Source organism: Zootermopsis nevadensis, unplaced genomic scaffold (genome assembly GCF_977971745.1).
Source record: "Zootermopsis nevadensis isolate Lab colony 2312 unplaced genomic scaffold, Znev_1.0 Znev_ptg000031l, whole genome shotgun sequence".
NCBI lineage: Eukaryota > Metazoa > Arthropoda > Insecta > Blattodea > Termopsidae > Zootermopsis > Zootermopsis nevadensis.
In genome coordinates this window covers 2,540,283-2,556,118 of record NW_028259163.1, presented here as the reverse complement: position 1 = coordinate 2,556,118, position 15,836 = coordinate 2,540,283, and the positions used below count along the sequence as shown (strand labels likewise).

The 15,836-nt window shown below is 38.3% G+C and overlaps 1 protein-coding gene across 4 annotated transcripts in view; it reads right to left on the bottom strand.

Annotated features, from left to right (window-relative positions):
• The window catches only part of heph (polypyrimidine tract-binding protein 1 heph), a 543,355-nt gene that overhangs the window by 473,810 nt on the left and 53,709 nt on the right, over positions 1 to 15,836 (bottom strand). For 3 of the 4 annotated variants that reach the window (XM_087359360.1, XM_022061198.2, XM_087359361.1), the window contains exon 2: positions 7,689 to 7,713. The exons of the other annotated variant lie outside the window; for it this stretch is intronic. Coding sequence is in view for 1 of the 3 variants with exons in the window: in XM_087359361.1 (XP_087215487.1) it covers positions 7,689 to 7,713 (25 nt within the window). In the remaining 2 variants the exon portion in view is untranslated. The remainder of the gene's footprint in view (positions 1 to 7,688; positions 7,714 to 15,836) is intronic. 4 annotated transcript variants of the gene reach the window in all.

Sequence of the window (15,836 nt, the reverse complement as noted above, 5' to 3'; positions counted from 1 at the left end):
ACAAAACAATGTCTGATATAAACGACAACTGTAGATTTCTGGCTCCTGCGTCGGCTATACGAGGACAAGAGAGATGAAGTGAGATCCGGAGATCGTGGTGGCCAAATCCAAATTCCATAAAATCCAGGCGTCACCAGAACCTCCGATCATTTTCGTAAATTTGCTTTTTCTCAGTGAGTTCGCAGCTATTTTACGATATTTTCTTCAGATGCTCATCCAACCGACAAATCACTTCGAAACATCCGTCCTACCCACAGATAAAACTCGAACGCTCGTGTCTCGTTCACTGAATTGTCCCAGCTCATGACAGAAGTTTATTTAAAACTTTAAGTCAATTAGTTTTATGCAGTAACTGATTAAAACTGAAGATCATCAAATGTCCCCCCCCCCCCCCATCCTTCTTAGTGCCTGATGGCTTGCGTGCACGTGAACTGCACACTGTAATGTTGCCTTTAATTTTGCTTTGTTCAAATACCCACTTTCTTACTTCACTGAACGTTATCTCTGGCACAATCCATCAAAATCTGCGCGGCTTTTAGAATATAAAACTGGATGCAATTTCTCTTCGCGGAAAACAAAAGACCTTATATACAGAGTTTGGAATCGTGATTCACAACGTGAACCAGAGAGAGACATAACAAATTACATCATCACTAAACTTATCCACAACATGAAAACGAATATACAGAAAACAGCGTACAAGTTATCATCCAGCTTTGAGTTTGACTGCCATGTTTTCGTGGTTTTATTCAGTCTAAATTCTCAAATAGAATCACCCAAGGAAAAAAAAACACGATAACCATCTTCTGCACCATTACCATATCAATTTCTACCTGCAATCCTAATTAAATCTAATGTAATTCTATTTATGAATTCAGTACGTACCGCAAAGAAAACACCACACTTCCCCATTACAAAGATCAATTTGTTAACGCCGTTTAAGTAAATAACCGCTGTTTACAATGAAAATAATAACGAAACACAATTAAAGATAAGACTTAATTGATTGTTAAATGGTGGACATAGTTACCACCGGATTTTAAGGAGTTGCTGATAATGCCAAAGGAATATTGGATAAAATGATCTTTCACCATAATCATCATCATTATCAGCACGAACTTTGTAAAGTCAGGTCGTCTGACCCATGATTCAACATAGTCCATTAATCCATTCATTCCAGATGGACTTCTGCATTATTAGTGTGGATAATTTTGCTAAGTAAGATACTCAATTTGGTGTGAAAATGTAAGAGCCAAGCGGACGACGTCATGTTCCTCTCTCCCCTGGGTCAGAATGGAAAGCAACCCGCAAACATTGATGAAGGAACTCGCACTGCTTTTAGAGTGATTGAGTCTTCAGATTTACAAGTAATAAACTGCAGTATTCATTTCGTGATACTTGGTCCCAAGTTCGAGACTACATTCATCATCCTCTGAGCATGAATTTAAAAGCCAGATTCCTGTACGAAAAGTTTCCTGAATCATACTTCATTCCATACATAAACCTTCATCTCTAAATCTAATTTCAAACTAAATTTGATACATGAAACAGTGCTAAAAATGTTATGACTAAAGATAATTTCAGTATTTCACCTGAAAATACAGGGTGATCACAAACTATATGAAACATTTCACCTTGAAAAAAACCCCGCCAGTTTGTTACTTCTGTGATTTCTCTAATAAAATTATAATTAATAATCATTTCCCATAACATAAATTCGAAAGAAAATATATTTAAAAAATGTTAAACAACTATTCGGCGAGCATTATGATAGCAATCTTCTGAAATGTTGCGACATGTAGTCTGGTAGAAGTTTACCGACGTTTAAGAGGTTCCTACTGCCTCCATTGTGAGGGCAATGACTGTCCTGATGATGGAGGCAGAAAGCACACCTGTAACGTCGGTAAACGTCTACCAGATTATACAACCCAGAAGACAGCCTATTCCGCAAAAGCAAGCAAATATGTACAAGTTAATGAAGCGAATAATTTCATCTCTGGTATTAAATACTCAGAAGCTCAAAATGGAACTGTCCTCCGTTTCAAAACCAGAAAGTTTGCCCAAACATCGACTACCGTGAGAACGGCGACAGAATTTGAATCACGTACGGTTAAGTAAACTTTGTAGTTTGAAGCTAACGGTTGTTACTGGCGTAGTGGCCAACAGATGGCAGGAATGTGATTGTAAATGTACGCACGTACGGAATGATAACGGCGAGAATCGCATTATCGTCCAATAGCAAACAAGAGAGGTCATATAGGTCAGTGTTTCTCAACCGGGGGCCCGCAAGTTGTGACTAAGGGCCCCTAGAGTCGAGTCAGAAAATAAATAATGCATTATTTATTTTCTGATGCGGTCTAATCGAAAAACATTTACTTCCATATTTGAATAAACCACGACGAAATACTACACCTTCCATCCATAATATTATTAGTCTATATTTTATTTAATAAAAGTTTATAAAATTATTTTAGGCGGGGTCCGCGTTAAAGACGGGTTTAAAAAAACACGTATGTAAGCTATTAAATTAGCCAACACAGCAAATGAAATGAAATACAAAAATGTTTATTTAGAATTACAAATAAAAATAATAAAAATTAAGAACCCATTTGGCAATAATAACTTACACAACTTGCAATACTGACCAAAAGGATTTGCAACATATCGTAAGAATCTTAAGGGTCGCGTAATCCATTAAAAGCTGAGGTCGAAGGACAATTTGGCGAACATGGCCAAAATTGACCGACATGTTTCGGAGGTGGTTACTCGCTCCGTCGTCAGGGTGATATATTATATATAGTCAGTACATTTTTACGAGATTGTACGGCGAAAACGCCCCATAAGATAGTCAACTCCATTCTCCGAGCTGTGGAAGATCTGAAATTTCACCAAGAAAACGAATAAAGATGAAGGGAACAAACAACGCGAAGGAGATGATGAAGACTGAGGAGAAGGTGAATTAAAGAACGAAAAGAAGAAAACGGATAGGTAAAAAAAAAAAAAAGTTCGGAGTCTGAAGTAAGAGCTGGTCCATACAGATAGTCTGAGATACAATTTACTGCATTTCAGATGTGAAACCTTGATTTAACATGACTTTTATATACACAGACGCCAGTCTCAACGTTACATACCTTTATAAAATAAAAACTATATATTATATTAATGATACAGTCATTTTTAAAAATAAACTAAAAAAATATCACCTCTGGAAAATATCCAGAAAAAATTTTAGAAATAATTTCTGAACAGTGGAATTCCTCTTTAATTTTACGTTCCCTACTTTCGGGAAACGAAATCTTTAGTAGCCTCGGACTCTGTTCTACACTGAAAACAGTTGTTCCAACTTCAATTACAAACAAAAGACTACACGAGAAATGTAGAGTCAATATTTAGCATTCATCACATTCAAAGCGTACATTAAAACCCAACAAAAACCACAATCAAGTAATTAAATTTGGTAAACTTTAATTACCCGCCTTAATTTAGGGTTTTGTAACGTCAGAAAAACAACTGCTTCATTGCACAAGCCTCTCTTGTCTTAGGAGAGAAGCGAGAATCATTGCCGTAACTCGTCCTGATGATGGAGGCAGTAAACACCCCGAAACGTCGGTATGTTTCTACGAGACTACACAGCCCAACACCCAACAAGACTGCCATTTGAAAAGAGAACGTATCGATTTTATGAAAAATAAAACAACGCCAGGCATATGTAAATTCGGTACTAGCTTCAGTCTGTTACCTTCACGCCCTGGCCGCATTAACCCCAAGGAAAGAACCCTGATACAAGTGGATAAAAAGGCTGTATGGAAATTGAGAAAACAATTAAGGCTCTCCTTCTAAAATTAGCTAACAACAGAAGCATCTCGCGAGAGAGAAATGGCGGAATAGTCTCGCGCATGCGCACTGTGGTCTCACTGACGTCATCCATGCTTCCAGGTATAACGCGCGCAGTATACGTACTTCATGATGCGTATTATATTTCCAAAGATAAACACGAAAACTGAACTCATAAAAGCATAATGAGTAGTGACTTTAGTAACACTGCGTGTACCAGGCTTATGTTTTTCATTTGTTCTCGAATAAGGGTGGTATTACTGAGCAGTCTGCTTCCCTTACAGAAATGCTCTTTGAACCTGACACCTGGGCTATGCCCTTTCAGTAAAACGTACAAAGGGTTGAAACACTGAAAGGGGTTACTACACGTCCGGACTTATTCGATAGCAAAAAAAAATATACGTGAGGGAGGGGGGGGGGTTGGTACATTAAAATTGAAACAGCCAGCATCTCCAGTTACCAGAGCATACATTTGAAGATATTCTTTGTTATATGCAATTTAAATGTTACTAAAACAGGTGAGAGATTATTTAATCTCACACAGCACAAAATAAAGCCACATTAGCGTTTCTATGTAATGAAAATTCGTCATTTATAAAAAGAAGAAAAATATTACTTTCTAATGCAAATATTAAATTTTATTTCTGATGGTTATATTACACTTATATCGCTGGCCAAATACTACGCGACCGGGATTCGATTCCAGACACGAACACAATAACTTCTCCACGAAGTCAAGACCTGATATCTTCAGTCCATGCAGACACCCACCGGTGGGTCCGGGAGTTAAAACAGCCTCAGCGACAAGCTCATCACTAAATTAATTTAACGCCTAGGTCAGAAATATGTATAGATTTACTTCCATAAAACACTGACAACTACGTCATCAGAATTAAAAATGTAAATCTGTAGTAGAAGACATTGGTTGTTCAGAGTTTCATGTTATTAAAAGTCTCAAGAATATCATCGCTCCCAAACAATGATATTTTAGCCCTGAAGATGGCAACCGCGTGTTTATCCGAAACGGTGGTATATACATACGAGTCTACGTGATGTCATAACACCGATAAACACCATAATCCTCACCGCGGTCAGAACCTCAAATCTCTTCAATTTTTACAGAAGATGTGTGAGAATATCCGATTCTGATTAACATATTAGTTTAAATTGCATTAACATGTTCTTCAACCACGAACAGACACACCCTGAAGATGGGAGGCGATGTGTTTCTCGAAAACGCTGGTGACCAGAAATCTTTACCGATGAGATAACTCGTTTGGACAGATGTATTAGGTCTGTGTACCTACCGAAGTCAAGTGCCGTGGCTGGCATCTGTTGCCGCCAAAATAAGATTATTGAACGGAAATGTGAAGTCTTCAGCGCAACCTGCGCGGAAGAGTGTTCAGCAAACACCCGGACACTTAACACAGACAGACGTCCGCCCAGAAGTCAGTCCACTTTCTTGTCATGTCTTCACATTGCCGAGAAAAGCTTTTTCTATTTCAGAGCAACTAATTCCACTTTTGAAGACGTAACGTATTTACACAACGTACGATTATCTTAATACACCAAACGTCGTCTATAAAACTAGAGATTTTATTGAATAGCTGATGGCTACTCATGTGACTAAGAAAGCAAATGTTTGTATGCGTATTTGTATCCCTTCGGAAAGTCAATTAACACTTTAGAGATCGTATAAATAATATTTAAGAATCCAGTCCGTACCGCGAAGGAAACACAACTCTTCACCATTACAAATATCAACTGGTTAACGCTGTTTAAGAAAATAACACGCTGTTTATAAAGAGACACGCACTGCGTACATAATATTTAAACATTTAGTCCGTACCGCGAAGAAAACACAACTCTTCACCATTACAAATATCAACTGGTTAACGCTGTTTAAGGAAATAATCGCTGTTTATAATGAGACACGCGCTGCGTACATAATATTTAAACAGTGAGTCCGTACCGCGAAGAAAACACCGCACTTCACCGTTACAAAGATCAACTGGTTAACGCTGTTTAAGGAAATAATCGATGTTTATAATGAGTCACGCATTGCGTACATAATATTTAAACATTTAGTCCGTACCGCGAAGAAAACACAACTCTTCACCGTTACAAATATCAACTGGTTAACGCTGTTTAAGGAAATAATCGCTGTTTATAATGAGACACGCATTGCCTACATAATATTTAAGAATTCAGTCCGTACCGCGAAGAAAACACAACTCTTCACCGTTACAAATATCAACTGGTTAACGCTGTTTAAGAAAATAATCGCTGTTTATAATGAGACACGCGCTACGTACGTAATATTTAAACAGTGAGTCCGTACCGCGAAGAAAACACTACTCTTCACCATTACAAAGATCAACTGGTTAACGCTGTTTAAGAAAATAATCGATGTTTACAGTAAGAACCATACGGAACAGATAAGGATAAGTCTGTGGGTAAAACAGACCTATGATTAAAGCAGGTGATACATACACTTAAGAGTTACCACTTGCAGTTTCAAGGGTTCAGATAGTACGAAAAATTTAGTGACCTGAAGAGAATCGAAACCCGCCTCGTAGCTTGAGGAATTTACCAAAACCTCTAAATAATATTTGGGCCTCAGCGAAGTACGCAGAAGAGTCCGTATTGGATGACGTCAAGACATTCGAGAGGAGATGCTATCGAGAAGTCTCATCAAGAGAGATCTCGAGAGACGCTTTTCCACCTGTTGGCCAGCGACGGTACCACACGCCGTCCTCATGACGGGACTTTATTGAGCGGAACACTTCAGACTGTCTGCGGGGCAGATAGCGAAATAAAACAGTCAGACTCTACATTTAATTTCGTCTTCCTTTTATGCGCTCGTTGTACGAAGACCGTAAAAACTGAACGCACACCTGTCCGTCCGCGAGTTTCAACTCCGAAAGAATTTAAAGGACTTCAATGAAATATCCTAGGCTTTTATGACGGCGGGAATGATGATATGGGTTTTTGGCGACATGCACACTTGTAGGTAGATGCCGACGTTTCGGAGAAACTTACTGCCCCCATCTTCAGGGTTGAAGTGAGGCTTTTTTAGACGACGAAGTCCCTATGGGTTTTGGTAGCTGATGAGTCTACACGGTGGTAAAACTAAGAAAACCATTTTTACTGACGTCTAGTCTTGATCTAAAATGGAATGGGGGCCAAAATTTCGGTAAAACCCTCCAACACAAAAGGTTTAAGTCCGTTCAGGGGTTCTCGAGTATTAGGGGGGGGGGGGGGCAGACACGGTGAAAATAAGAGGAGCTTTCACAACTTTTAGTTGCGAATCATTTGCCCAAGTCATAGCGAATCGTATTAATGACTGAGATAAACCAGCTCAGACAATTATCAACAAGGATCCCAAAAGTTTGAGACAAACACAAATCACTCACTTAATAAAACAATGGAAAAGCTGTTCGAAAAGTCACTGAAGACAACCGTTTCGATGTGGATCCCATTATTAAAACAAATAGCATAACTTGCGTTTGTAAAACCAACCACGCACACAAAAGCGTGTAACATTGATGGAAGACAGACAATTCTGTAAGCAATCCTAAACTAAACAATCGAATTTTTAACTATACAGACGTGGGGAAAACCCCTAAAATAATGTTTAAGGGCAGAGACTTCAACGAAGAAGACTCAAGTCTTAAGAAAAAGACATCGCTTACTTCTGATAAAACAAGGCGAATTCATTTTCGAAATATAGAGGTCACTGTAATATTAAAAAAATAATACAAAGGTCGCGTTTCAAACGGAATGTATGTAGAGGTGTTTTATCAAAAAAATATAATAAAAAAATCATGAAGGAGACGTGTGCTAACACCTACCTTTGTACCGCACACCTGGATTTCCCTGGAAATGAGACAGAAAGAGAATTCAAGTTAGAAAAAGGAGTACAGAGTAATAACAAAATAATGATTAATAAAACAATGAAATATCAGAGACAGCAAAGAGAGAGAAAATAAGTACATGTACACAAGAGCAGATAATCAGATGGAAATCAATAACAGGTTGTGAAGAAAATAACGTAACACAAAGGGAGCTTAAAACAGAGCAATACGAGGTCTTGAGTTCAATGATTCTGGATTTTAAATAACATTTATAAAACCTACCCCTCCATCAATATATGAGTGTGCAGCCATTTCCTAAAATACCAGCTCAGATAGTCTAAAAGAAAATACATCGACACACCTAAATAAAAAAATTGACAAGAGATATTCTAGGAACTTCAATAATCAGACTGTAAAATATTCAATTACTGAGATTTATACAGAGGAAATCTCATTACTGCAACTTGTGATAATATTACAAAAATATTCCACTCTGAAACCATTAAAAATGGTATTGTAAGGTTTATTATACAGGGTGTTTTCGAGGTAGCAATGCCGCGAAGAGACATAACGCGTCAAAGCTGACCCAACTTGACGGGAGGAGCGGCCGAGTCTACTGCTTACGTCTACGCTCGTAAGACCTCTATTAGGATGAAGTGCAAATCGTAAGAACCGAAATGAGAATTATCTAGTCTGTTGGAATGTACACTGAAACTGGGTAAAAGAAGTGTTTCGTAAGTGTTACGAAATGCAAACTGAGTTTTAATCGAATAACCTTAAGGAAAACTACCACTCTGAAAACCGAGGCGAATACAGGATAATATTAAAATGAGGTGTGTAAAACGGGACTTGTTTGTCTCAATATAGGGGTCAGCGGTGGGCTTAAACGAAGACGGTAATGAATGTCTTCTGGTTCTTAAAGCTTCTCATTAAGGACTCTGCTTCATGGAGTTACTTTATTTAAATGTGCTTTTCAACTACGTAGATAATTCAACTTTGAATGAGACGATGAGTACGGCTGTGAACTTAGAATATACGGCAGACAGAAAAATTCTTAAATTACGCATTAAACTTTGTGTGTCTGATTGATACAGGCCTTTGGCTGCCCAATTTAAGTAGCACACTTGTAGACACGTGTCAATAGCACACATTTACGTAAAACTAACAGCCTCAATAAAAGTTACACACTAGCACATTCGTAAATTGCATTACAGCTACTCAAAACCCGAAATGGTCTTGTTAGCAAAACATTATTCCAAAGAGTAACAAAGTTGATGTTGAATCCACAATTATCGTAAAACAAATCCTTTTTTTTTTAAATACAGCGTGTTTTCTATACAACGCAAACGTGAAGCAAACTTATGCGCTATGGGTCGCCGATTTGACAGTAGGAGGGACCAAATCTTTGCCCCAGACTTCGTTCATGTAGTTTCATCTGTTTCTAGTCCTCAAGTAGTTTGTGGGAGACCAGACATTTAAAATTCGAAGACAAAGTTTCCTCAATTCAAGTGCAGATCTCTACAAACAGTACAGGCATATATGACCTTGAAATCAAAAAGACACACGAACGCTCCAACATCTTAGGAGGAAATTATCCGAAAACTATTGTCGACGGTAGTTGAAGAGCCACGTCTATACCAAGAAGATATAAGAGTCTTATGAGAGCTGAAACAGTTGCGATGCTTTCAAACCTCGAGAGATGTGGCGACGACAATTAATGAGAGTCTGACAAGAACCCTCCAACATTAATTTTCCGTCGGATCGACCCTGAAGAAGGCGACACATTCCACCGGAGTAACAGTCAGCTAGAGAACCTCACATGAAAAAAAATCAGCTGTTCAAAAATTGTTAAAACATCATCACTGTTTACACTTAAATTCATCAAAATACACAATAACTAAGCTATCAGTCACTAATTAGGGCAGGATATTCTAAACTGTGAAGGTAACCTCGAGATATCAAGACAGGCATTAAACCCTACCATATGCGGGCCGTACTTTGCTTTCGGAATTATATATTCACGATTTACAATACTTCATTGAATTAAAGAATATTAAAGCAACAAATTAACTCAGCCCCGCATCGATTATACTGTGGGTATACATAGTGACTGTGACGGTGGTACGGCTCGGTATTTCCACGATGCGTAATCACAGCGTCGGTTGCCGGGTTTACTAGACCTTGCGGCACAGTCGCCAAGTGTCCTCATTAAATTTAAATTTCTCTTTCGGGTGACACCGAATTATTCATTGTACACACCCAACAGATAATTTAAACGAAATTGCTTAATTTATTTCATATACCAACAGACGGGCACATATATTACCTCATTTTACATATAAAAGTTTAAATGTTTAAATAACACATGGCACGTTTCTGTACGTGTCACGAGCATAAAGGTTGCAATAATTTTTGTCGGAGCTGTATCGTGATGGCTGCAAACGTTTGATACAGCCAACTGCATTTGACATGAACATTCACGTGCTGTGCCATCACGTGAATGTATGTACTGGGTGATCGAGCACCTGAAGGCAGATAGAAACTATAAATGGCATAACAAACGATAAGAGAAATGACAAAACCTAAAAGGAACAACATAAATTCAATTATGTGTTTCGTGTAATATTACTGGATGGAAGATACAGATATTCAAATTTTATTACAAGTCGAAGTAATTGGTAAATTAAGCTATAGTGAAAATTACAGGACTTAACACAGAAATAAAAAAAATGTTTAATTGATTTAGGGTGTGAAATTCACATCACAGATACGTACAAGTAATGTTTCTTCAAAAATGTTGCTTAAGAACTTAATTTATATTATCACAAAACCAATATCAAAGTTCATGACTTGCACTCTAAACCGCCCAGATAGGATATAATATTTTCTGATCATTGATACAAAAAGAAACTTTGATCTAGGGTACGCCGATCGGATATTGAAAAATTTAAGCATGACCAAATCAAAAATAACGGTCCATTACTCGGAGATCTGAAGAGCTGAAGTCTGAAAGTAATTCTACAGGGCGAAGCAGCATGGATCTTTATGTTCCACAATTTTCTTCAAAAGAAATGTTACTTAATGTGTTCTCTATAGGAAGTGTACAAAATGTCGACACATTATATCTACGAATACTCCTTATAAATGCTCACGTAATCTTTTAGCAGCCGATCTAAAACAACGTAAAATAGCTTTTTTTTATTAGTGTTCTGTCTGACGACGGGTCCATATGAACAGGATCCTTCCATCCTTTTCTCGGACTGGGACCTGTTCATATACGTTCTTGGCAGATGATCCAGAAGTGGTTTGCCATTGCCTTCTTCTGTGTGAGTGTGAATGGAGTAATTGTTGGGATGCCACGGAGGAAAACTCCGTGTTGCCTAGACCACGGCCTTGCCCAACACAAGTTATAAATTCGGGAACCGCCGGGAATCGAACCCGAGACCCCAGGATTACAAGGCCAGCGTTCTAACCGCTAGACCACCGTGGCATAAAATAGCATATACCTTATAAAATACAACATATCGTTAAAACAATTTAAAAATACAAACTTAAATCTGTTTCTTACTTGTGTACTGCGCATAAAATAATCGGATAATATAAAGTACATAGCATTATTTATACATCCTACATTTAACCTTTTGCATCCCAAAGGTCCCAGAAGCTGCCTTGACAAGGTAACTAAGAGGAAAATTTATCGCCCGTGCTAAGATTCGAAACCAGGTCAGTAGGTTCCTATTCAATTTCCTTCTGATCTGTACGTGAATCGCTGTGAAGTGGACTTGTTCTAGGGCGGAGTTCCTCCGGAAGGGTTATACGTGCCAGAGTCGCGAAAAATTAAATGTGTATATGCCCCGTAAAAATCGCATCTTTTTGATGTTAATTTAGAAAAGAATTCGTCCAGAATTTTTTTTTCTCTCCCCCCATAAAATATGTTCTTTCAAGTCAAAGGACCAGAAGCAGAGAAACTAGGGTTAACAGAGGCTTTGCGCATAATTTAATTAATTTGATGAAGTACACCTTTGATGTCCGACGTTTCATATAATGAACGGTCATACAACCCAGCGGTACTAAAACAGAAAATTACTTAAGTCAGTTATTAAGACGAGTTTCAAAAGAATTCCCCAAATAAAGATCATCTCAGAGGAAACTGACATAGGAATACATAATATATCAGTCAATATAACACGCGTTCGGCCTATATATATATATGAATACACAATTACTCCTAACGCTTTAAACCACAGTGGTAACTATACGTACCACCTTCGTTAACACTCTTTAACTACATATTTTTACCTACGGGATTTCTATGATTCTATAAATAAACAGAGCTTATTTCCTTAAACGGTATTAACTAACGTCCGTAATGGAGACGAGACCCTGTTACGTTACCATAAAAACATTCAGGATCTAAGAACATTTAAGAAAACGAGCAACGCAAAACTTTTGTCAGTGCAGACCTGCCTAATTAACGTAAGATTCCGGACAGCTCGCCGAGTCTGTGCGTGTGTGTTTCAGACTCCGGCACGAACCTGGCACCGAACGGTATGTACATGACGTCACAGGTTTGGGAAACAACTTAATCTCACAAAGTGTTTCCTTTATACTTTGCTACATCGTTTCTCCCTTCCGTAAAACCAATGATTAAGTAATTTGATGTAAAAACGATATACGTCTATCCATAAAACGCCTTTACATCACTAAAACACGTAGACAGAATTTGAGGTTCTCAAGCTAGTGATAACGATAAGTTGGCCGATATCTGGGTTCGAGCGGCGTGTAGTCTGGTAGAAGTGTACCGATGTTTCGGAGGTCCTTTCTGCCACCATCATCAGGGCGATGAGTCCTGATGACGGAGAGAATGGTTAAAATGCACTACAACCCAGAAGACAGCCATCTTACATTTTTGTACACAGTACCTAGCGACAAAAGACAGTATTGCCAACTGCGTTATTACTAACAAATTAGTTTAATTTATAGATTATACAGCAACGAATAATAGGATAATTAATGAAGTAAAAAGGATATGGAAGGAGACGGGAGGTCTAATTTCAGGTATTATCTGTCAGGACAGCCAGTATCTGGGCAAAGAGTCGAACTCGGAACATCACAAATACAAAGCATGGTAAGAATTGACAAGCAGGATTATAAAAATTTAAAGAGATATTTAAAATATGGCTTGAGTAGACGTCTGTGTAAACAGTAATTAATAAATAGAGCACTGAAAAAATACGAAATTTGGTTAAAATAACTCTTTCTTTTGCGAAAATGTCCATTTTGCGTTCACTTCAAAACATAAAACCGTGTGAATGAAACAACAGGAGAAAAAATAAACAACATGTCTTCACGTCATTCCGAACATTTCGAAGCTTTACCAAAACGTTCTTCATGAGACGCGAGCTACAATTACAAACGGAAACCCTAATGCCCTTTTTGCACTAAACTCTTTCAGCAATAACGCCATGTCATTTGCATACGGAGGCCAGACCAGGATGAACCGATTACTTATTTCCTTCTATAAAAGCTACGAGGGATGATAACACAAGAGTAAAACACCGCAAGACAACATGGAATCCATAATCATACAAAAACAACATGAAACAGTGCGATTAGTGTAAGCATGCGCCATAATAAGAGTTAGTGAACTGAGTACGTCTCTCGCGTCTGTAGCTACTGAATTACTCTTAATGTCTCATACAAGAAACACAGTAAAGAACGATCACTGATGACGTGATTGTGACGTCACATGTTGCGCGGAGAAAGCTCTGAGGGCATCAACGGAACAAGGAGCTTGTAACAAACTAGCCCAAGTTGACTTCATCAATTGATGTGTGCTATTTCTCTCGTATTTTTATTATTTATTTAGTGTTCTGTCTGACGACAGGTCCATATGAACAGGATCCTTCCATCCTTTTCTCGGACTGGGACCTGTTCATATACGTTCTTGGCAGATGATCCAGAAGTGGTTTGCCATTGCCTTCTTCTGTGTGTGAATGGAGTAATTGTTGGGATGCCACGGAGGAAAACTCCGTGTTGCCTAGACCACGGCCTTGCCCAACACAAGTTATAAATTCGGGCACCGCCGGGAATCAAACCCGAGACCCCCAGGATTACAAGGCCAGCGTTCTAACCGCTATACCACCTCATCTTATTATTATTTAGTGTTCTGTCTGACGACAGGTCCATATGAACAGGATCCTTCCATCCTTTTCTCGGACTGGGACCTGTTCATATACGTTCTTGGCAGATGATCCAGAAGTGGTTTGCCATTGCCTTCTTCTGTGTGTGAATGGAGTAATTGTTGGGATGCCACGGAGGAAAACTCCGTGTTGCCTAGACCACGGCCTTGCCCAACACAAGTTATAAATTCGGGCACCGCCGTGAATCGAACCCGAGACCCCAGGATTACAAGGCCAGCGTTACCTAATGTTTGGTTGAGTAGGGAGGGGGGGGGAAAGATATAAAATTTTCCGGGTGTCAAGGTCCCCAAGCATTGCACGCTCGTCCTTATGGTAAAAGTAGGTTATACTAACATTCTTAGGGCAAAATTTGATGGAATTTTTATTTTAACGTGGGGACAACTTTAAAGGAAATATATTGAATTTCCACGTTAACAGCACAAACGTTGAATTTCGATACCAACTTCAGTACCTACCTCAAAGAAAACGCGTCTCCATTACGAAGACCGACGGATTCACGTTCTTTAGCGAGAATAATAAGTGTTGATTCTGAAAATCATACACGAATACAACCTGTGGGCGAAACACAGAGTTAATGAATGGTGGTACGTTTAAGTTACTGACGTGGCAGTAAGGACAGCGGTTACTTGTATGGGATGACGTCACATATACGACGCAAGGGTAAGATGGCGCGACATACGTGCTTTATTCTCGTGGATGTCACAACTTAAAAAGTTCCAAGAAGAATTTATGGTGACAGTTTTCCTTTAAATGCTTTCATCTCGACACAAGGAAAAGAAGAAATGCCAAATTGAAAAAAAAAAAAAACTAGGATATTAAAGTTTTATTTTCGTTGTATGTCTTTGTTACATTACTTTTCTGTTTGTTTCTGTCTTTTATTTTAAACAGAGTCATTCGAGATTATGACGATGCTGAGTGCGTGTACAATCCTGTTAACTTCCTGCTAATCTCGACAGTTTAAAAGGGTGTTAGTTGAAATATAAATTGACACTAAAGACTTAAAAAATGATGTCCTGCAATGAGTACCTGAGTAACAGTGTCTTCTATGAAACAGGTTACATGATTTCTTAAACACACTTCGATATATAAAATTTACGGACTGAGATAGAACAAACCACATACGAAATTTCTGTAATATAAACATTTTAATACAAGATCTATACAATTCAATTCGAATATCTTACTGTATTCGTATCATAACGCTGTTATAAACTGGATTCAAGTGAATCAGAGGCCATCATGATAGAATCATCACGTCTGAAAGAGGAAAATTACATTCCTGAAACAAAAATTATTTAAGCTACGTGAGCAGTTTCAAATTTTTGAATCTGATTTGTTGCCAGTCGACTATATTCAAATCCGTGGTGTCTAATATAAATATATTAATAGATTTTCGACGCAATATAACAAATACACCAATAAACCAACAAAAACCTCACGTTAAGGCGTTAAAAGGTTATTTCTGTGATATGGGTTCCGTATGATTCTCAGAATAAACAGCGATTACTTCCTTAAACAGGATTAACCAATTTATCTTTGTAATGGTGAAGTATTGTGTTTTCTTTGCGGTACGGACTGAATTCTTAAATGTTACTGCAGATGGTTCACTAATTTTCAACGCCTATTGAAATCCACGAAAAATTCAGTCAATATAATTCCTGTTCCTGCCTGGATTCGAACAGGATATTTTACGGTTGTAAGCCAGTTACATTTTCAACCTGTAGACAACTGTCTTCTGAGATGTAGCGCCGTGGCAGTATCGGATAAACTGACCGACGTTTCACACGCGCAAAATGCTTCCATCATCAGGGCGAAACAACACATAAGAGTCACATATTCTGGTCCAGAGAGAAGTAAACTCTCATTTTTGATGTCGTGAGAGTGACCAGAGGGAATTTGATCATTCGCATCTCCCGTGGTCCATGAGCTGGAGGCTGGTAGT